General features: G+C 38.0%; 1 protein-coding gene across 6 annotated transcripts in view; it reads left to right on the top strand.

Moving 5' to 3' along the window:
• ADGRG6 (adhesion G protein-coupled receptor G6) overlaps positions 1-23,825 on the top strand; it is a 136,619-nt gene that overhangs the window by 50,818 nt on the left and 61,976 nt on the right. For all 6 annotated transcript variants that reach the window (XM_033406081.2, XM_049695575.1, XM_004263759.4 and 3 more), the window contains exons 3-4: positions 12,860-13,201; positions 15,432-16,055. In XM_033406081.2, coding sequence (XP_033261972.1) covers positions 12,860-13,201; positions 15,432-16,055 — 966 coding nt within the window. The remainder of the gene's footprint in view (positions 1-12,859; positions 13,202-15,431; positions 16,056-23,825) is intronic.

Below are 23,825 nucleotides of genomic sequence, written 5' to 3'. Positions count from 1 at the left end.
TTACGCGAACTATAGGTGTTTAATTTTCAGCTCTCCAGTGAGCAAATGTTTAAACATAGTAAACAGAAATGACAAGCTAGGCTATCCTTTAAGGTTTTGCTTTTCTCATCTTCTTCTGTGAAAAGGGTCTTTGTTGTGTTTGAGTTGCTAATGACCAGATATGATCCTGCATTTGTTGCTATACATTAAGTTTTTCATAGTCACTTAGAACATTTCTCTTTTATGTTTTAGCCAAGAGCTTTGGCCTGCATTTTAAGTTCAGCATGGTTCATATATTTCTTATTGACTGTTGTTTGTTATGAGACAGAGGAACTTCATCTGCATTGTTCACTTTTGAATCGTGACTTATAGTTTTGTAGAAGAATAATTGTAAAACATCATAAAATAATATCCAGAAAAATGGTGTGTCAGAGAAAAATATTTTTGATAATTTAAGAAAATATTCCTTTCAGGCAAAATCATCTATATGCAAACTATTAATATCGCTTTACAAGCAAGTATTAACTTTTATTAAAATTTCAATAAACTTCTTTTGTTTTGGCTCATTTTGCATAGTGAAGCTAACAGTTCTACTTAGAGCAGTACCATTCTGGCTGGGTGGTCCTTCAGAAAAATGCCTGATGTCTTACTCATCCCCCAAATGGAAAGTTAGCCAATTATATTGGAGAAGAAAATCATTTTGATTTCCTTGAGTAGAGATTTTACTCAGATTATCTTAGCAAACAATTTTCAGAAAAGATCTGTTATCCAGATATCTCCTACTTAATTCATTATTAAAGAATCAAAAAATCTAAAGTTTCTCACCTTTTTTGGATCGAGATTTGATGCCAAAATGGCATATAGCCTTCCCACCATATACCCTTCCCTGGGAAAATGATATATGTGTTTCTAAAGCTTTGTATTTATATTGGAATCCCAAATCGCCATTATTTGAAATTCCCCTTTCAGTTTTTCTCTAAGATGGACTTCCTTAATGTCATTTCAATAATCCCTGGGGCTCAGTCTGCCTAAGCATCAGTGTTATTTTGATGAAGGGGGGCGGTGACTGAACTATGCATGATACCTGGTACTGAACCAGAATAATATTATACCTATTATTATTGGAAAATAATAATAATGGGATCGTGAAAGGAATCTGTACGTTAAAATAATATTTCCCTTTCCCTCAAACAACACTGCAAAGCTAAATGATCGAGAGCATAGAAGCAACTTCCAGACATTTCGAATGATGGCTCAGCTCCCTCAGTAGTGAGTGAAACAGTTATGTGCAGCCTGAGTACTCTGACACTGTCCAGCGACGGAGAGGTTTGCCCCAGTTCAGCCCTCGCAGACACTGACCAACTTCTGTTCTTAGGTTGCACCTCCAACTGGAAACACGCTGCCCTGTTTGCTCCGTAGGCCAACCAGCCCACCCACTTTTGGTGGCTTGGCTTCCTCTCTGGCTTGCCTGCAGGTGTGACCTTATTCCCCCACCTATAACAAGTCACTCTCCCATTTTTCTGAAGTTTAAAAATAAAGCTGGCTGAAAGAAAACAGTAAGCAAGTAGATTTTTATATTCTCCTGGAAACTTATAATTATGCAGCTTGGTGAACTTCATGAACTTCTTCCAGTGTTTTTGCTGCAGACTTGTGATTGATGTGGAGGCTCCCTCAGGGCAGAGGTGAAGCCGTTTAACTGTGGAGAAGTTGATTGAGTTGCCTGGATATGCATAACCGGCCAGAGGCCGTACAGCGTTACACCTACATCGCCTTGTCCCCGACCCAGTGCAATCTGAAATCAGATAAACATTTTGGCAATGGTGTGGCAAACCAAGGTTCAACCTCACTGCTCAATAGGTGTATTAATTTTATGAAAGTAATAGGTGATTTTTTTTCTTTTGTAAAGTAAGTTGGTAGGCATCAAGAACACACAAAAGCAGCTATTTTAAGTAGAAAGGAGGTGATTTTTTTCCCTGATGTAACCACACTCTAAATCTTCACAATCTGTCACAGCTTGCTCTGTAGTTCTAAGCCAGCAATATTCAAAATAGCACAATAAGTACTGTTAGCAAGATGTGGAAATTTCTTGAGCAGTCGGAATATATCCCAGAAGCCAGGATGTTTGCCGAGCATTAGCTCTACTTGCATTCAACCTGCACTGGCTGATTCATGGCTCCGAAGTGGACAAATAACACAAACAAGCTGAGACTCATGAATACTCAAAAAGACCCTCTTGCCTCATAATATCTTGAGCTGTACGTCAGCATACTCCTTTCCTTGGGGAGCATCAGATATCTTCATGACTCTCCTGGAAGTTTCTTCCTAGTGGCGGGAGCAGTTGAAGCTCTGATGTGTGCGAGGCCCTAAGTTCATCACTCATACTAGAGTTTTAGAACCATAAGAGACATTCTTTCAGCTGTGGAAACCAAGACCTCAATGGCTAGTCGCTAGCCAGGGGCAGAACCCACTGTGATCCACTTGCAATATATCCCAAATATTCACACAACCATAGATTATTTCAAGATAAAGGCAATTTAATCCCCTGTCATCTGGCACAAAGTAATCACTCACTAAATGCTAGTTGCTTTACAGTTGTTATTTTTATTTCTCTGCATCTCCAGAGAAGACGGGTTGATGACTTTTATATGTGTTTATATTGCTTATATTCACATTAAAAAATACCTTGAAAGGTATAACTTTAGATCTGGAAAGGATCTTGAGAAAGCTTCTAGTTCAGCTTCATAAGCATATTGTTCTTGCTACAATGATTTTTTTATTGTTCTTGCTACAGTGTTTTTTTCCCACAACAGTAACAATTTTTTTTTTATCAGATAGACCTTGTGATTTAGCTAGAAAGGAGTTGGACTAGAAGAAATCTTTTTAAAGTTCAACTTTAGAGTTTACTGAAAATATCTTGAGATAATCTATTTCTTTCTCTCCCTCTCTCACACACTTCTCTAATATATTTTACTTGAGATCTATGTGCAAAGTCAACATTATATAAATACTTTGAAAAGTAATTAATTCCAGTGATGGATTAACTTAAGGCAGGTAACAGTTGTAAGCAACCTATTTATGTATAAAATAGAAAGTTTTAACGAAAAAACATTTTAAAAATCTATATTATGTAATGTTTACATCAGCTCTTTCTTATTACTAAGATGTTTACATTAAAAAGTATTCTGTAAAGGGGCAAAATTATGCCAGTTGCATCTATAATTTGCTTTGCTCCAAACCTTGACTATTTAAACTGCTTCCATTATGTGTACAAACCTGAGTGTTTTTTGTTTTTTTTATGTCTTCAAATAAAAGGCTCATTTGGAAAATTTGAGCTAAGATATATACACTTACTCAGCTACTACTGTCTTCTTCCCAATATATTCTCCCAACTTATTAGGAGGGCAAGTTTGTAAAAGCAAAACTAGTTGTAGCTATTAATTTCAGGGACTTTACCTGCACCCACATAACAAGGACCTTTTAATCCTACCTTCCCTCTGACCACCCTCTGATAAACATATGTAAAGATATTTAAAAGAAAACTGAAAATGAATGGAAGTAGGGGCCCAGAAAATTGAATAAATGAATGAATGAATAAACGAATGAATGAACAAACTGAAATATGGCTAACATGCTCTGCTATTAAATAACAACCACAGTCACAACAGTAAAAATGAATATGATTTGAGCATCTCACTTTGAACCAAGTACAGTCCTAGTACTTTACATGGATATCTCATTAGCTGCATTCATGTGCTTAAGAAGTTAGTCATGCGCTATTTAGCCAGTAATTACATCATTGCCTTCATGGGTATTAGAACTATAATTAGCTTTTATTAGGCTAAGACATTCTCTACTTATGTTGGTAATATTTACCAATACTTTTCTGGTTAATGCTAACATAAACCAGTTTTACCCTGCAATGCTGCCTAGATAGTCCATATGGAAAGATTTTCTGTGACATTCTCAAGTAAAATGAACATTAGGTGAGTGTTTATTTTTTTATAGTTCCCTCAGTTTCTTTTTTAGGGGTAATAATACGTCAAAGTAAGACAGATCTTCGATAAATGCTACATTGGTCACTTTGCTACCTTTTTATCTTACCCATCAACAGTTAGGCTTTGATTCACTGAATCCTTGTAGAATTAATCTTCCTTTACCACTGTAACTGCTTTTTTCTTTCCACAAACAAGCTGCCAGGATGGTTTGCTGTCTTTTGTCTCTCTTCTTGTCATCCGTCAGCCCTTTGGGTTAGGCTGCTGTGATTCTTACAACAGTCTTTGTTCACTGGTAATTTTGTGTTGTTTATGTGTACAAGGGTTAGGTTTTAAAAAATATCTGCTAAATACAAATCTGATTATTTTACTTTCCCCTAATTAAGACCTTTTTATTTTCCCTACTGCTTTTATTACATTTGAAAAAGAAAGTTTTTAGCATTGCTTGCAAAATCCTGTAGAATCTAATCTCTGCCTATCTTGCCATCTTTATCTCATGTTTCTCCCCACTTTGCACACTCTGCTTCAGCTAAACTAAACTCTTAAGTTACTGCTCTGTCTCACCCACAAGCCTTTGCAACCTGCTGACCCTACTGCACAGAACCCTCTCTTCTTTTTCTCCTCTGCTTCCCTTCTTCACTGGCCCACTTCTCTGCTGCATTTTCAGATCTCAGTTTCTTTCTCATCTGTTAGGAATGGCTCTGTTTCTACGAAATCTAAACATTGGTTATGGCACTCATCTACCTGCTCTATTAGAGCAATTTTCACATTGTATTATCACAATCTACTTATTTATCTGTATTTGTAGTAATCTCTACATTCCATAACATCAGGGATTATATCTTGCCCACAACTGTATTCCCAGTGCCCAGCACAGTGCCAGGCACATAAATGCTTTACAAGTATTTACTGAGTGAATGGTTATGGGGGGATGGTGAGAGATGAGTTAGAAAGGGTGAACAGGACAAATATGGAGTGCTATATGTGTCATTCAAAGAAGCTTGTCTTGTTAGATTTCAGAGAAGATTTCAAATTAGAGAAAACATTTTATATTTTTAGTTTTTTTTTCAATTCTTTCTCATTTTGTTTTTATTTGTGTTTAAATTAGAAACAGTGTAAGAATGCTAGCTACAGGGTGTAATATTTTTTTTATTTTATTTTTTAATTAGTTATCTATTTTATACATATGAGTGTATATATGTCAATTCCAATCTCCCAATTCATGCCACTCCCCACCCCGCTTTCCCCCCTTGGTGTCCATACGTTTGTTCTCTACGTTTGTGTCTCTATTTCTGCCTTGCAAACCGGTTCACCTGTACCATTTTTCTAGATCCCACATATATGCGTTAACATACATTTGTTTTTCTCTTTCTGACTTACTTCACTCTGTATGACAGTCTCTAGTTCCATCCACATCTCTACAAATGACCCAATTTCGTTCTTTTTTATGGCTGAGTAATATTCCATTGTATATATATATCACATCTTTAGCCATTCATCTGTCAATGGACATTTAGGTTGCTTCCATGACCTGGCTATCGTAAATAGTGCTGCAGTGAACACTGGGGTGCATGTGTCTTTTTGAATTATGGTTTTCTCTGAGAAAACATTTTTGTACTTGCATTTGCATTTTCACAGATATTTCTTGTAGTGATGGGGAGGATGAATTGGAGGTGACAAGACTATTGACAAAAAGACTAGTTACTGAGCTTTTCTCCAGGAGAGAAAAGACAAGAAACTTAAACTAAGTAGCCATGGGAATGAGAGAAGGGGATAAATGAAAAACCATGAATAAAATCATATATGGTCATGGCCCTTGACAAACTATTTTAAGGGGTGTGGAAGAAGGAAGAGAGAAGGGATATTCAGAGTCCTAGCTTGGATGATTTTCTTACAACTAACACTTATAACACGGATAAGTGGTTTGAGGAAAGATGTTTGGATTGAGGGATCTATGAGATATCCAAGTGGAGATGTTGAGTAGACATTCTCGAGTGTGGGTGTGGTGTGCACTAGACCATGTATGTCATCAGCATTTGGACATAATGGAGGCCTATGTTTAGATGAGATCACCCAGAGAGAATGAACATGGGGGAGCAGAGCTGAAGAGAGAGGAGAGCCCCATAAAGGAGTGGCTTGGGGCACACTTGCTTTTAAGGATCAGAAATCCATAATGCAGGATCAACAGAAGTGGCACGGTAGGTGTAAGAGTTCTTGTCGTAGAATCCAAGGAGAAGCCACAAAGAACAGCTCCTCCGTTGATGACTGCACATGGCATGTCTAGAATTAAAGTCTCTGCTCTTCAAAGTTCTGGTTTTCTCTCATCTCTCTGTTCTTACATTTTTTTCTCTTTCTCTTTTCTCTGCCCATCAGTGTCTTTGTTTGCAAGTGGCCAAGGAAGCTGCTACTTTGAGTTTATATAACTTTGTCATTCTATTGTTCATCGTTTTCTGAATAAATTATCTGTGCCTCTAACTTCAAAGAGAGGGAATCTGACTGAGTAGCCAAGCCCATGATTTGGTTCCCTTCAGGTCAGGGGTCCTCCCCTGGGGTCATGGGACAAATACAACTACCAGAGATGTAGGAGAGGCAGCTCTTCCTGGGAGCAGGTGCGTATGTGGAGATTGTGAATAGCTTCTGGCAGTATGTTGTTACTTAAAGGAGTGCTTTTCAGATTTTAATGTGCTTGCAAATCACCAGAAAATCTTGTTAAAATACAGATTTTGTTTAGAAGGTCTGGGTGATTCCACTTGTCTAACAAGCTCCCAGCTGATGCTGATGCTACTGGTCTGAGGCCCATACTTTGAATTGCAAGGATTTTAAGGGCCAGTAGAGCAGAGGTAAGCTCAGAGAGGGCAGAGAGAAAGGCAGGAGGAGAGCAAGGAGACAGTAGGAACCGAGTGGAGAGACTCAGAATCAGGGAGTGTTCAGAGGCATCAAATGTTACAGAGCATGAGTAAGATCAAATTGGAAGCCTCTTTAGTATAAATAAACTGCATGATTTTGAGAATTCTTTCAACAGTGCTCAGAAGTCTATGCATTAGAGAGCAAGAAGGTCCATGGCTAGATTAATACAGAGTTAGGGGTTTACAGTGCAGGAAGGGAGGGGATAAGAGACTTGAATGTATTAACCAGAAGGTAGATTAAGTGATAGGCCAAGCAGCTGTAGACTGTTTCAAATGGTGCATTGCCTTTAGATTATTATTATTATTATTATTTTAACACCTGGAGAAAAACTCAGCCATTACTTAAGAGAGAATAGTTTCCCATGAGAATGTGTGTGGGTGTGTGTGCAAATGCATGCATGTGTGCTTGTGTGTTTAATCCTCTTGCAAGGGATATATATCTACATAATAAGCTGACTCTAGAAGGATTTACAGCAGTTCACTTGTTTGGATCTCCCCACAGTATTAGCTTTTGCAGTTACATATGGAATGTTTTCATGCCAAGGTGATTATGGAAAGACAGGATTCAAAGTTTAAGCATTAACAATATTACAGACAGAAATGTGTTTGAGGGTGTGGTGCGTATGAATCTCTTTGGAGCTTCAAAAAATTGTCAAGCTTAATGGTGCCTCACCAAGAAACCTTCACTTCAACTTTTTGTTAGTTTTCTAGCAAGGCCAGACTTAATTGAACTCATTCGAGTAGAGTGGTACACTTTTGAACCCAGGCCTAAGTCACTGCGGTACCTTCGTATTCATGGTGCTTCCAAAGAACATTTTGAGGTTGAAACATCCCAGAGGGAAATCAGACAATTTTCCGGTTAACCCTGGGGAAGCCAGTGCTTTAGGAGGAGTTTGAGAGCAAACAGATATCCTTCCTTGGCTTCTGAGAGTTCTAGCAGGAGAATGGAATGGACAATGTAACCTTGGTGAAAGAGTGACTTTCCCCTGGACGGCAATGCTCTCTTTGAGTGCAGAGCTTGAAGAGGAGTGGTGAGGGAGTGCGGGGATGCTTGCCAAGTCTGTCACATTAACAGAAACGCAGATGTCACAGCCAGATTGCCTTCAGATTCCTTGCCATCCTGAAAAAATATGCATAGAGGCCTGAAATCACTTAAATTTAAATACTTACTTTGATGAAGTCATTCAGTTCTGTGTATTATCAGTCATTTAACACATGCCAGCATCTAAAGTATTATTTATATTTTACGTTTCAATGATGCTATATCTGGCAGCATTTCTCTTGATCTGGAGCAATGGTGTGTGGCTGTCCTGGCTTGGTAGTGATTAAGGCATCAGGCTGATCCTGGAGCTCTCAGTTGCTGCCCTTAGGCTTAATCTTCAGAAACCACCAAGGCTACTAAATATTTTAAACCTTTTTAAGCAACTCATTGATTAGAATTTAATAGATTCACATAGGTAATTCAAACAGTGACTTTGAATAGATGCAAACTGAACAGGCAACTGAAAGGAAATTTTCTGGAGATATTTTTTTCACCGGCCAGATTTTACAGCAAATTTATTAGTGTCAGTTTTACACACATTCAAAATAAAAAAAAAAGATTTAAGTACATTCATTTCTTCACCACTTAACACAGTATAGGAAAATCAGTTATTTTGTCTACAGATGTGGGTTGAAAGCCGCTAAAATTGATCTCTTTCTATTTATCTCTTAGGATCTGATACTCCTGTCTTAGATTTTAAAGCACATAGTATTTGATTTATAGAGAAGTACTTACAGCAAAGGTGGAGTAAGAATCCAAATCTCAGATTTAAAAAAAATGAGATAATGGTTCCATTAAATCTAAATCTTCTTTATAAATTGAGATAGCCTTTGGCATAACTGGGAGGTTTTCCATTTCAGATTTGCGTTTCTTTGAAGAGTAAAGTTTTGTGAAAATATGCAGAAGTAAATTATTACTCAACATTGCAAGCATAGGCAAGAACCAAGGGTGGAATTTGGTTTGTTTGTTTAGATTACCGGAAAACTGCTTTTCTGAATTATGAGTGTGAATATGTTATTATATCTGTCTTTGAGAACAACTTGAGGCAGATGTTTTGAGTTGGCTCGCTTTTAGAAAATGTTAACTCTGGTTTTACCAAGCCCTCATTCAGTGGCTACTTCAGTAGCCATCTTTTTAAGTAGCCCTGCCTTTAAGAGAAAACAAATTAATTTCTTCATGAACTGGCTCACTGTGTAGGAATCAATTAGCAGTGACATTTGATTGCTCCAAGTGGACAAATCCAAAGCACTACATTTTAGACTCTCTAACATTCTTTACTAAAATATTTCAAAATTAGTTTCTTAAAATACACCAATTTTAGCATGATTACACTAAGTTTAAACATATGTTTACACTTAATTTCATATGTTTAACTTTGAAATTGCCCATTAAAAAGCATTGTCTCTTAAAACAAGACTTGGGCTCATCACTTTGCTGTGTCTTTTGTTTAATCTTGGCAACTTTTTTCCTCCTCTAGAAAAACACTAGACTTATATTCAAAAGAGCTGGTTTGAACCTTGGTCCTGCTATCAATTAGATATGTAACTTTGGACAAGTTATATAATCTATAATAGTCTTCCTCGTGTCATCTGAAGAGGGAGGAGGTACTAATTCCCAGGGTTGTTATGATACCAAGTGAGATAATCTATGTGAAAGCCCTTTACTGTGATCTATAAATATAATGAACACCATGATACTGTGCCTAGTTTAATTGACATTTCATCCAATTAAGATAATCACTATTTGGTAGCATTATCTCTAAATGCGGTTTAGCTACTGCAGATGAGAATCACATAGAAGAATGCTTTAAGTGCTTTTTAAGTGATTATTATGGGTGTCTTCTCTTTCTCTTTTCTATCACAATGAGTGCCTAAGGGAAAAAGTGATTCCGTTAAGGTGGGGTGCTACTTTTTCTCTCTTAAATTATTGATTCACAGATTTTGTTATAGTAATGATTAATAATAGCCAACATTTAAATAGTGCTAACTCTGTGGCCAGTACAGTTTCCAGGACCTTCCAGTATTAATCTATCTAGTCCTCCCTATAACCATGGGTGGTGGGCACTTTTATTACCACCAGTATAAAGTGGTGAAGCTGAGGTACAGAGAAATTAATTTATTCAAGATTACATGGTCAGTGTGATCTGTCAGATTGACTTGTTTGTATACCTTTCATTAGTTCTAGGGAAGAATTTGGCAAAAATAATGTATCATGATAAAGACAACAATGAACGTTAGTTGGGTCTTGGATGTAGGGGATAGCATCTCATTTTGGAAAAATGATGCTGCTTGCATGCATGTTGGAATGACACAGAGACTGTATCTTATTTTCCTTTCTTTTTTTCTTTTATAATCTCCAGTGCCTTTCACTGGATACATTACTGTTAATCTACTAGGATTAGTTCTCTCTCCTGAGCCCAAGGTATAGTAAGAAAGCTAAATGTGCCAGAGAGGCAGGCCCCGCTCATCTCAGCCTCTTGCTGTGAGTGAAACCATTGGAAAAAAGAGCCCCGAAACCCCATCCAAAGAGATATCCCAGACCTTATGCACTCAGCCACTTTTTGGACTTAGACTTTGGTTGACTTAGTTTCATATACTGTACTTAGTCATTCTTTAAGTTAGGTGTGTTTTCTTTCATTTAAGTGACTCATTTATTTGTTCATAAATTTAACAAATTTTATCAAAGGTCTCCCATGTGGCAGGGGTGCTGTGAGTTCCTGAGGGGTAAGATGGTGACTATGACAGTACATACCCTCTGCTTGTTCAGCCTAGAGAATAGTGGGAGAATCTGACAATAAACAAAATAATCTCACACATGGAATTAACCCAGCTGCTCTGAATCATGCTACAAGGAGAGGAGCATCGTGCTCCAGGGATGGATAAGAGAAGGCATTTGGGGCTTCCCTGGTGGTGCAGTGGTTGAGAGTCCGCCTGCCGATGCAGGGGACACGGGTTCGTGCCCCGGTCCGGGAAGATCCCACATGCCGTGGAGCGGCTGGGCCCGTGAGCCATGGCCGCTGAGCCTGCGCGTCCGGAGCCTGTGCTCCGCTACGGGAGAGGGGGAGAGGCCACAGCAGTGAGAGGCCCGCGTACCGCAAAAAAAAAAAAAAAAAAAAAAAGAGAAGGCATTTCGCTAACACTTGATGATCATAGATTGTTTTCTCTGTCTATCCTCAGCCCTGTAAAAGATGTTGGAGACTTAGGGAGAAAGAGCCAGAGGGAGGGCAAGTTAGAAAGAATGGTTGGGGAGCAGAATTGGCAAAGCAAACCCCTGCATAACACAAGGTGGCCACAGGGAAAGGAAAAAAGAAAAACCTAACTCTAGCAGCATAACACATCTAAATCCTTGAATATATCACTGCGTCATAGAAGAATAAGTAATACTTGTACTAACTACCTTTTCAAGAAAAGTCATTGCATATTCATTCTACTCAACTCAGTAAAAGAGGGAAGAACACAGTAAGTTGAGAGTGAGTTCCATTAACATGGTAGAATCTTTTACTTTTAGAAAGTATATGTGTCAGTTTTATGAAAGTTTATTTATCCAGAATGTTGGATAAATGACATTGCTGCCTACATTTATACAAATGTTTAAAAACAACATGAATATTAATTTCAAAAGCATCACTAAATAGAAAGACAGTAGACCTTGGTTTCTGGATCCAGCTGGTGACCAGGCCCTGGATAAGTACTACTTGAGAAATAATTGATTGCTTTACTTTTCTTCCTACCTCTTATTATCATCTGTCATTACATTATTGTTTGTTTATCTTTGGGTCCAAAACTGAAGTGTAAGAATCATTCAGACGGAGACTTTGTCTTTCCTGCTTATTGGTGTATACTATTTAGAATAGTGCCTGGCGTGTAGCAGGCACTCAATAAATATTCACTGAATGAATGAATAAATAAGATAATTGCACAGGTATATAATTACCAACTAAAATAAACAAGTGGGAGAAGTGAAAGTATTTTTCAAAACTATAAGTACTGGGCTTCCCTGGTGGCGCAGTGGTTAAGAATCCGCCTGCCAGTGCAGGGGACACGGGTTCGAGCCCTGGTCCAGGAAGATCCCACATGCCACGGAGCAACTAAGCCCGTGAGCCACAACTACTGAGCCTGCGCTCTAGAGCCCTCGAGCCACAACTACTGAGCCTGCGAGCCACAACTACTGAAGCCTGTGCGCCTGGACCCCGTGCTCCACAACAAGAGAAGCCACCGCAATGAGAAGCCCGCGCACCACAGTGAAGAGTAGCCCCTGCTTGCTGCAACTAGAGAAAGCCCGCATGCAGCAATGAAGACCCAACGCAGCCAAAAATAAAATAAATAAATTCAAAACAAAACAAAACTATAAGTGCTTCACACATACAAGGTGATGCTGTTTATTTGAATTTTAGAAAAAACTACAATCTGCCAGAAGATAACTTGTTGAATTTTTTGTACTGGTAGCTAGCTTTCTCTTTAAACATTGATTTCCTGTTTCTCTTCCATGGTTTGTAATATTGTTCTACATTTATGGTTCTATAAGATCCCCTCCACCCCAGCTCAGTTAGCCTGTAGAGTAGAGATTCTTCATCTGAGTCAGTGTACCTATGTGAAATCCAGTGTTGCCTCCTGAGGCCTCATTGTATGCCAAGGGCAGTGGCCCCTGTACACTTTACTGGAGGGAGTTCCCCTGACTTTTATCAGATTCTCAGCATTTATGAGCCCCCAGTTTAAAAAATCAGTGCTCTAAAATTTTGTATTTTTCTTTTACTTTTTGTTGCTCTCTTGGTTTTTCTTTTTCTTCTTGAGATGGTTTCATTTTCCTTTTAATGTTGATGATTATGTTTTGGTATCTTAAAATGTTTACTGTTTGATTGTCCCCATTGTGTGGTACTCTTGGGTAATTACACGCCTCTGATCCCAGTCCTTCTCTCTGTCTTTCTTTTGTCTGCCCAGCAGCGTGGGGATGTGCCAACTGCAGGGTTGTCCTCTCCAACCCTTCTGGGACCTTTACTTCTCCGTGCTACCCTAACGACTACCCCAACAGCCAGGCTTGCATGTGGACCCTCCGAGCCCCCGCGGGCTATATCATTCAGATAACGTTTAATGACTTCGACATTGAAGAAGCTCCCAATTGCATTTATGACTCATTATCCCTTGATAATGGAGAGAGCCAGACTAAATTTTGTGGAGCAACTGCCAAAGGCCTATCATTTAACTCAAGTGCGAATGAAATGCATGTGTCCTTTTCAAGTGACTTTAGCATCCAGAAGAAAGGTTTCAATGCCAGCTACATCAGAGGTATGTAAACCAAAGGCAGCGCCAACCTTCTGGTTTCATTTAGCCTGTTCTACAATAAACACGAGGACCAGAAGACGGTTATGCTCTTTTATGTGAATGTGAATGATTAGGATTAGAATTTAAGTGCAAGAATCTGTTAGTGTTCTCTGAACGTTCTCATTAGTGATATAGTTACCAGATCCAAAATCTGGTTACAGTAGAGCTGAATTCTTTTATATTGTTTATATACAGAACATTTAAAGGCTGCTTGAAAGACCCTGTAGATATCCCACAGCTAATAATTGAATCTGTAATTCTAACATCTCTCCGTCAAACATTTAAAACATTCTTATTTAGAAATCCTTTTATTTTAGGCTTTTAAGATGTTGCCCTTTTCAGGAACTAGGGGGACAAATGTGGGAAATAAACATATAAATTTAAATGTAAAAAGAGCTATGTATAACTGAAGCTAATAAACAGCAGAGCCTGAGGAAAGACCCTTGAAAATGGCTAACTGAAGGAAAGAAATATATTTTTATCAGACGTATTTCCCAGGTTCCGGCATATCAGAACATTTAAATAATCTCATTCTCTCCAAGCCAGTCTTTCCTTAAGGAAAGCTCAAGCTTTGAGACTGTGAGATTCAGTTATACTTTTTTTTTCCTTCTGAGCTGCTTAAGTAGGTGTTATGTATCAAAAAAAGAAACAGAAGAGAAAGGCACCATTCTGACCATTATTATTGTGTTTTTGGTTTCAGCTTTATTTACTGTTTGTGACTGGCATTAGATATATATGTGGTTAATTGAAACACGCATGCCTTAATTTTTCAAATAATGTTTTAAGGTTATAAAATACTGTAGGAAATTTGAAAATTAAAAAAGAAAAGCAAATTAGAATTACCTGTACATCTACCACCCAGCCATAACCACTAATAAAATGTTGATGGACATATTTCCTTCCAGCCTTCTTATTTTAACAATGCATGTAGAATACTGGTTACATATTGTATAAGTATACCTTTGGGTAAGTAGACCTAGAAACTGCTTTATATATAAGAAGTAGACTAAAATATAATCATTCTATTAGATTCCATCGTGAATTTTTGACTAGAATATTATATTAAAATGATGTTATTACTATAGAGCTATTCTTGGTATGTATTAAAATATATTCAAACTAGTATTCATATGAAGCCAGTATTGAACAGTATTTTTGGGGAGAGCTACTTCTCTCTCAAATCAGTACATAATGTTTCACAATATCTATAATATTAGCACAGAGCTAAATCCATTGTGTTACTTAATAATTTTAGATATGTCACAGAAGGACTAGGCTAAAGCATTTTTATTTTGAATTTGTCATGCACAGAATTATAGTAATCTATATTAGTAATCGGTAATAGCTGTATATTGACTATGACACAGATACCGCTCCAGCGCTTTGAGGGGATTAATTTATTCAGTTCCTATGGCCCACCTGTATAATAGATGCCCTTCCCTTTGTTTTATGGACAAGGGAGCTAAAGTAAAGTGGCATGCCCAAGGTCACAGGGCACTGTGTGGGAGAGCTGGGCAGGGAGCTCCACTGTCTGCCCTTTAACCACTGCTCTTTACTGTCTCTCAGAAACTAGCTCACATGCCCAGATGTAAAAGAAATATAGCTTAAAATGCCATTTTTGTTTGTTTTTTTACCCGACTCCCTCTCCTCAGTGGAATTGTCTTTGCCTTTGATCCTAAAATAGCCTGGTGATGGGGAAGACAAGTAGGATATGGGGTGTCTGAAGGGAAAGGGTAGCACAGGAATGTTTGAGAAGGGTGAAAGTTAATGAAAAATGGAACTATTAGTTATTATGTTTAGAAATTATTTGAAAAGAAACATAGTTTTGAAAATCATAATGTATAAACAGAACTTTCTTGAAACCAGTAGGTTCTTTAATTTTCCCCCCCACCCAAATCAGGGATTTAAAAAAAGAAAAAAACTGTCACCTTGGCAGCTATAACTGGAAGGTTTAGGTGTGAGAGCCAACCGTGATTAGAGTTAAAAATGGGTGGGGTTTCTTATTGTTATGGGTATAAGGTACTGGGTTGGTGAAAGAGAGTGGTGGACAGAGAAAGAGGAGAGTGTGGGACAAAGGGTGGGTAAAAGCCAATTAGTAGAGAGTGTGGAGGGGTTGGCTGTATCAGACATTTTGCATCTCATTAGTCCATGTCTGACGTTAACAGGCTTTATCTGTTACTGTGTTTTGTCCTAGTTGCCGTGTCCTTAAGGAATCAAAAGGTCATTTTACCCCAGACACTAGATACTTACCAGGTGTCTCTTGCAAAAAGTGTCTCTATTCCAGAGCTCAGAGCTTTCACACTCTGCTTTGAAGCAACCAAAATTGGCAAGGAAGACAACGAATGGACAGCTTTCTCCTACTCAGATGCATCCTTCACACAATTGCTCAGTTTCGGAAAGACCAAGAATGGCTACTTTCTATCTATTTCTGGCTCAAAATGCTTACTAAACAGTGCGTTACCTGTAAAAGATAAGGAAGATATTTTCACAGAAAGCTTTGAGCAGCTCTGCATCGTTTGGAATAATTCTTTGGGATACGTTGGTGTAAATTTCAAAAGAAACTATGGGGCAGTTTCATGTGATTCTACCATTAGTAAAGTTATTCCTGGGAATGGGAAATTGTTGCTGGGCTCCAATCAAAATGAAATTGCCTCTCTAAAAGGGGACATTTATAACTTTCGACTTTGGAATTTTGCCATGAATTCCAAAATCCTCTTCAACCTCAGCTGCAATGTGAAAGGGAATGTGGTGGACTGGCAAAATGACTTTTGGAATATCCCAACCCTAGCTCTGAAAGCTGAAAGCAACCTCAGCTGTGGTAAGTCTCTGGCATAGTCACTCTTTAATTTTTTTCCATTGTTCTATGAATATGTTTGTCAACAAGAAATTATATAGACACACATATATGTGTGTGCTTACCAGCCATACATATTCAATCAAAGCTTTAGTCCTACCATTTTTAACTTTTTCCTGTATCATAAAATATCACATGGTTTATACCTAATATAAACAATTGTGTATAATTATTGCGTCTCATACAGAAATGTTAACCCCAGGACTAAAACAAAAGAAATTAATAAGTTACTGTCTTTAATCATGAAGATGATACAGTGAAAAGCTGACCTTTGTCATCCTAGAATGAAATTTCCAGAGCATTACTTAAACAACCACCACCTAAAAGAATGGTATTTACAGGGCTTCCCTGGTGGCGCAGTGGTTGAGAGTCCACCTGCCGATGCAGGGGACGAGGGCTCGTGCCCTGGTCGGGGAAGATCCCACATGCCGTGGAGCGGCTGGGCCCGTGAGCCATGGCCGCTGAGCTTGCGTGTCCGGAGCCTGTGCTCCGCAACGGGAGAGGCCACAGCAGTGAGCCCACGTGAGAGGCCCGCATACCGCAAAAAAAAAAAGAAAAAAAAGAATGGTATTTACTTAGCCAATATTAAAGAGTGTTCATTTTATGGAAAATCTTGATAATCAGGAATTATCAATTTTCTTTAACTTTTTTCTCCATTTATTTGAAAATGAGCATTTGTTGTTTGATAAAAATACTCTTGTCTTTCAGGTTGCTCTTTGGGAGACTTTAAATGTGATATTATTCTGAGTAGCTAACTGCAAAATATTTAGGGAAATAATTCTAAGTTACAAAAATTATATGAAAATAAACTTCTAGCAGTTATTCTCTGTGTACATAAGTCAATTAAGTCCTTATTTTACTGTAGGACTGAGTCAAATATAAAAAGTATAAATTTCATTATCAATTTTCAATGTCATGACTAAACCTAAGGTGTTGATAATATATATTTTTTTAGTCACAGAGATAACTGTCAATAAAGGAGGGATAGAAGGGGCCTAATATTCAAAAGTCATTTGTATGTGACTTTGGAGGGAATTCTATCAGAGCTTCATTCCCAATACATTCAACAAAGTAGGACCCACTGTGAAGACCTGAGGTCACCTGCCCTGTTTCCCTGACCTGCGTTTGCCCTTCCAGCCTGGGGGGCTCCTGTCACCTACCCCTCTGTGGGCCACCCATCTCTCCGTGTGGTCCCTAGTGCTCCTGAAGATGGTGGGAGGCAGTTATGTGATGTCTTTTGAGAGGTATTTCCTTGTGGGCTGTTGGAAAGAGGGTAAACCACAACCCTGTTCCAGGAGACCCTGGAACTTTGTAAGAGTTAGTGGTGTTCCCAGCATCATCTCATTCTGAGATTAGCTACAGAGAACGACCTTCAGGGACTCCCAAGAAGTCTTTCACTCAGCAAGGGAACTGAGAAAATCACGTGTGTGTGTTTGGTGTGGCATGGTGAACAGCGAGGAGAGGGCAGTGGTGTACTTCCTATGTTCAGGGTGATTCTCTTTAGTCTAGGGACCTGTTTTCATCATATCCTTGGCCATTATTAAAAACTCATAATATAGACTATTTAGTATTTGCCTTCCTGTGGGTCAATATTTGAGGACTATGACAGCCAAAAGAAAAAAAAGAAAAAAGGATTTGGCTAGTCATATTAATAGTTGCAAAATACTTAAATTATACTTAAATTGAATGTATATTATGTACTAGGTACTATTTTAAGTGCTTTATGCATGGTAACATTTCCTACAACATAGATCCCATGATGTAAGTTTTGTTATTAACCCCATTTTGCATGATGTGAGTTTTATTATTAATCCCATTTTGCAGATGAGTAACTGAGGCACAAAGAGATTAAATAACTTATCCAAGGTCATTTAATTAATAAGTGGCCAAGCCAGGAATTGAAGTCAGAAAGTTCAGTTTTAGAACTGTGTTCTCTTAGACTGTCTTTCAGAATAGGCAGGACTAGAAGATGAGATGTAGTGCTAGAGTAGGTGAGTCACTTCTTGCCAAGATGAGGAATACAAAGGTCCAAGAGCTGTCTCTTCGGGCCAGAAAGCACTGCTGGCCAAAACACTAGCTTTCCCAGGTATTAGCATGGTATTTGTATTAAACAAAATAAGGTTTCTTTCCTGCAGTGCTTCTTTGATACCTTAATATAATAAAATGTGAGGACTGTAGTATACAAGAATTCCTAAACTTATTTTAAGAAATCCTCTAGACCCGGGGTTGGCAAACTAGGATGTTTTTGTAAATAAAGTTTTATTGGACCCAGGCATGCGCATGAGGTTTTATATTGCCTGTGGCTGCCTCTGTGTTAACAACTGCAGAGCTGACTGTGAGCGATGACATGGCCCACCATCCTAAAACATTTACTCTCTGGCCCTTTAAGAGAAAATCTGCCAACCCCTGAAACTAGACCAATAAAATCAAAGGGTCTAGTTTTCTGAAGCACACACTTTGGACAATACTGGAAAAGACCTGCTAGATCTTCTGGGCCAGAGATAATAGACCAGTCCCTCAGGGGCTAATTTAGCCCTTAGACATAGGTGGTGGTGGCAGCACTGCTTTGTTTTCATTTATTTACATTTGTTCCACGCAATGCTTTTAAATAATGATTTATTTCCAACATTAAAAAATTTGATTTCACATAAAAATGAATGTTTGGATTCTCTGATAAAGAAAAAATGAACACTAGTCTAGTGTTTCTGCCTGAGCAACGCAGCTTAAGCTAAGTGGTGACCACCCCCTTTGAAGGGGCTTTCCAGGTGCCCTCGGCCCTTAGCACCCTCCATACTCTCCCCACGCCAGCCCCCGGTAGATTGACTTTGGCCGGGGTAGGCACTTATGTTTGAGAATTCCAATTTAGCCCACGCCCTTCACTTTATAAAGGGCAGGAAACTGAAGCTTAGAAAACACAAGTGGCCGAGGCAGTTGGTGGGCTAAAATTCTCGTCTCCTGTCCCCGTGCCCAGGGGTTATACTTGGGAGTCCTCATATTTTCTTTAACACGGTTTTTAAAGCTCCTTTCCAAGCCTTACGATTACTGGAAAGCATCAGATATGTGCTCGTGGAGCTCAGCCATTGGTAAGTTTTCAAAATGACTTCAATCAAAGGAGTAGCACAAGTTTACAGAGTCAGTGTCTGAGTTCCTTTAACTTTTATAGTCATCTTCTTGACATTCCACAATGACGCTAAACACCCCCGTTCCGTACAGTCAGATATCCTGGACTGTATATCAGGACTAATAACAGGAGAGGGAGTTTCCTGCTGCTTAATCATAAGCTTTGGGAGTTGAAGAACCCAAGTCACTTATTAACTGACAGGAAATACCTGTATCAGAGATTATATCTAAGCTTGTTAGCTAAGCAAAACTTGAATAAGTGAAAAAAAGTATGCTCTATTAACATTTTAACCTTTCCTTTTTTCCGGAACTCTGTGGCTTGCTGTTTTTGGTAATGGTAATTTCCCAAAACTAATGATCAGTACAGTAGCCAATGGGAAAACAGAATTTCATGCCTAACATTCCATTGGCTTGACAATGTCTGTTAAATATGAACTTTCATTCCAGAGTCAACTTGTGATAGAAAATGAATAGATTTTCCAAAGGTCTATTGCTAAGTAAATTTTAATATGAAAATAGGATGGTAGAACAGAACTGACTGCATTCAACATTAAAGCATCCTGTCATTTATTTCAAATATTAAATATCCTAACCTTAATAAAATCAATATTTTATTAATAAACGTTTTAGTAATTTCATAACTGGACTTTTGTTTTCCTATGCTGTTCTAAGTATAGTTAGGGAATATACGTAATTAGGAAATTTCCAGCACTTTTTTTTTTTAATCATGGTTAATCTTGTCAGTCCTTTTCAGAAAGAAATGCTTTATTTAGCAGCAATTCCTTTTCATTTTATATCATCATTCTTTTTCTTAGGGCAATGTTATTAAACAATAATGAGTTTTATAACCTCCGTGGATAGACAGTTTCCCTAACGGACTCTTTAATCATAAGTGCAAGTATTTGCCTGAGTTATGATTCGAGTTTAGATACTGACTAATGTCCATCAATTTTCACAAAGTACAGATAGTGCCTTCTATACCAGTTATATTTATTTTACTCATGACTGCTCTTTCCTGAGTGCTACTGTGTAACTCAATGAAGAGTCTAAGTTCAAACAAATTACATTTATTTAAGAAGCATTTATTAATCACTTCCATTTATTAACCACTGTGGATGTAGAGATAAGACACAGCTCACAAGTACCCAAATTTGATGTTAATCCTTTTCTAGAAGTTTTTGGATTTGGACCGACTGTTGTTTTCCTCTCTGAAATTTTATACTTAATTACCAAGGCTTCATCAACTCCTGGATTCCTACCCTTTCATTTTCAATTATTGCAGTTTTGTCCCTCACAGCCATAAAACTCTGATTCACTATTGGCTCCTTCCTTTCATTCCTAACAAATTACTGAGTGTAGCATTTTTAGATGACTGAATTTTTTTTAAATAATAAAGATGAAATCACTCATCTTTACAAAGGATGTTATTCTTTGAAGATGCCCAAACTCTTTATGAGCATAAATGGCATCCAAAAATAATTTTATTTTAAATATATTTATGAAAAAAACCAAATTCAATTTAGTAACAGCTGCAAAGAAGGAGTTGAAAGGGATTATTATTTGTCTTATTAGTGCAACTCACATGAGAGTTTAGCTCTGTCAGCTGTTATTTGGATTGTCATTAAGTTGGGTGTGAGATGGGTTATTGGCTACTCAGTCTTTTTTCACTACAACTTGTGTAAATATTGACTCCTTTCAGTAGCAAAATTTTGGAAGAACAAAAGTAGAGAAGAAAGATTAACAGCTTTACAGCTTTTCGTCTACTGCCCTTTCTTAGAGATTACTTTTTTTTTAAGGAAATTTGACTTTAAATTTTGCAGTTAACATTAACTGAATACCTTTAAACCTTAAATTTTGCAGATAATATTAAGTGAATACCTTTAAACCGTAAATACCTTTAAATATTTGGTATCCACAAATATCAGTGAATATACATAGGTCACATTCTGAAAAAAGTTCCTTAATGATAAATATATTAATAGCCAAGACAAAGAATTGTCTCTTTTTCCTTAACAATCTTCTGGTTTGTAAATCTGTCCACCTAGAAAAATTGATTGGGAGAATGACTTTTCTATGTAGATATGCTGAAAATGGAACTGGGTACAAATAAAAAGTTTGTGCACATTTTTAATATTTTATGTGTATGTAATTTGGTATATTTGTAATGTAAGATTTCATTTATCAATATTCTGGACCTTTCTAATTAAACTTGTCCCTATTCAAACCATTTTCACTGAAACATGCTTCAAATTTAATTTCTGTTGCTATACTGAATCATCATAAAATAGTGTTCATAAAGTATTTATAAAGCAATGTCAATTTGCTAAACTAAAAGTACCCAAGAAGGAACAACTGATAGTTTAATACTGAGAAGTAAATGTTACAATTTTCCATAACAAGCATATCACATGATGAAATTTAGACTTGCTACCATACAACGAAACTGATGAAATGTTAAAGAAAATTGTTAAACATCTTACTCTAAATCCTAACTCTCCTGATTTTCTCTCCTTATTTCCACCTCTCAGCTCTTTGATATCTGCAGTGGAAATGTAGTTAGCCTGAAAACTTGCTTTCCCACAATGCTGTCCCCTTATCTCCCTTTGTCTTCCAGAGATATTGTATCAGCACCGGAAGTGGCCTTAGGAGCCTTTGTCTGCCAACATTGTGTGAAATTTGAGAAGCACAAACACTCAGTCCATGGGTCTCCTCTCTTGCATGTTATAGTGGCTGAGATTTCCTCAGTCATTCTGAGTTTTAAAAGCTTTTTAGTTTTCAGAAGTTCCTTACTAAAATATAAATACCTAAAGGAGAAGTAAGGTCATGCAAGAAGGGGGCATGATGGGAAGGAATAATGGGCAGAAAACATTCAAGATCGAATTCTAGGCTGGCTTCAACTTCTACCTCCTCACGTGCTCTTTCTCCATAGTACACAGATTAAGTTTTTAATCGGAAACACACACCACCGCCCCCCACCGCCCCGCCCGCCCATCTCTGCTTCCTTTCATAGCCAAGCTTCCTCTGTTTGCATTCACTTCTCAAACATTGGAAATCTAGAGTGCATCATTCCCACGCTACTGAAGAGAATTTCTTCTACTGAAGAGCTGTTGCCGAAATTCCAGTGCAAAGTGAAGGGTCTTCTCAGTCTTTATCATTCTGGAACTTTCTGTATACTTGATGGTGGCCACACCCTCCATGAAACTTTGTTCACTTGAATTCTGTAAAATCACCTTCTACAAGAGCTATTTTTGTCTTCTCAAATCTATAGCTCTTTTTTTTTCTTTTAATCTGAAACTTAAATATAAGAATATCTATGGTTCCATCAAATCTTCTAGCTCAGGTGATCCCAGACACATCTATAGCTTCTGTGGAGTACTTCCTGGCTAGGCCTCTTACAAAAACATGTACACCTTGTACCAGATGTCACACAGGTAGCTCAGTTCCTATTCCTGGATGTACTGTTTAGCCTACCCCACCTAAGTTTGCTTTTCTTCCAGTATTTACTATGTCCTTTTATGAGATCATTGTGCACCAATTTCTCAAGTTGGAAACCAGAAAAATTCTTCTATTCTTCCCTTTCTTTCTCTGTTCTCCAGTTAGTCACTAAATAAATCCTATATATTCCATCTTCAAATGTCTTGTATCCATATCTTTCTGTCTATCCTCACTGTGCTTATGATATCAAGCCTGAATTATTGGTATTATTCATGCTTCTTGTATTGCCTGTCTTTTAGTTATAGAGCCTCAAATGTGATTGTTTTTAAATTTAAGTCAATTTTCTCACCAAACTCCCTTTCATTGTTTTCCCATTTACTTCAAGAAAGAGTTCAAAATGTTCAGTCATTCGTATCGCATTCAATAATTTATTCAGAGGACCCACCGACTATGTGTGTGGGATGTGCCATTGGAAGAAAGACAAAAAGTCTGGAGACTCATAGTGCCTGCATTCTACAAAGCCCTCCACAAGCTGTCCATTACCTATATATCTGATCATTCCTACCAATTTGCTATAAATGTCCTATTCCAGTAATGCCATGCCACCTGGGTTCCCAGACCATTTCACTGCCTTCTTGGTATATGTTTCAGTAATTCTGTCTGCTAGTAATAACCATCTCTAGTCTCTTCTCCCCTGATCAGTATAGTGACCCCTCATATTTCCGGTTAATCTTTGTAGTGGATTTCCTATTCACCCTTCTCACCAAACTGCTGGTCACATCTTCCTTTTGGCCACTATGCATCTATATCATGCAGAGAACTGTGAAGCCATCTCCCATTCATGCCTCTCTGAGAGCAGAGGCATTGTTTTAAAGCATTCTTCTAGCCTCCATGTCTCACACACTTTAAACAGTGAGTGAATGTTTATTGGATGAACATGTAAAGGTCTGTGATGAGATCTTCTTGCCAGTTAACATGGCAGACCTGCTGGAGGCCACAGGGTTGAGTCTTTCTGAGATAACATGATTCCTTCCTTGGACCAGCTGCCTGAGGCAATCAAGAGTGAAGAAACCACGACTCCCGAGATGCTGCTAAATTGCTGGGATGCTTTCTAATTATGCACACAATTAACCTAATTAGACATCTTCTGTTGGCTCATGTACCTGCTCTGCCTTTATG

The sequence above is a fragment of the Orcinus orca genome, chromosome 12 (assembly GCF_937001465.1).
Source record: "Orcinus orca chromosome 12, mOrcOrc1.1, whole genome shotgun sequence".
NCBI classification, from domain to species: Eukaryota; Metazoa; Chordata; class Mammalia; order Artiodactyla; family Delphinidae; genus Orcinus; species Orcinus orca.
This window is presented reverse-complemented; position numbering and strand designations above follow the sequence as displayed.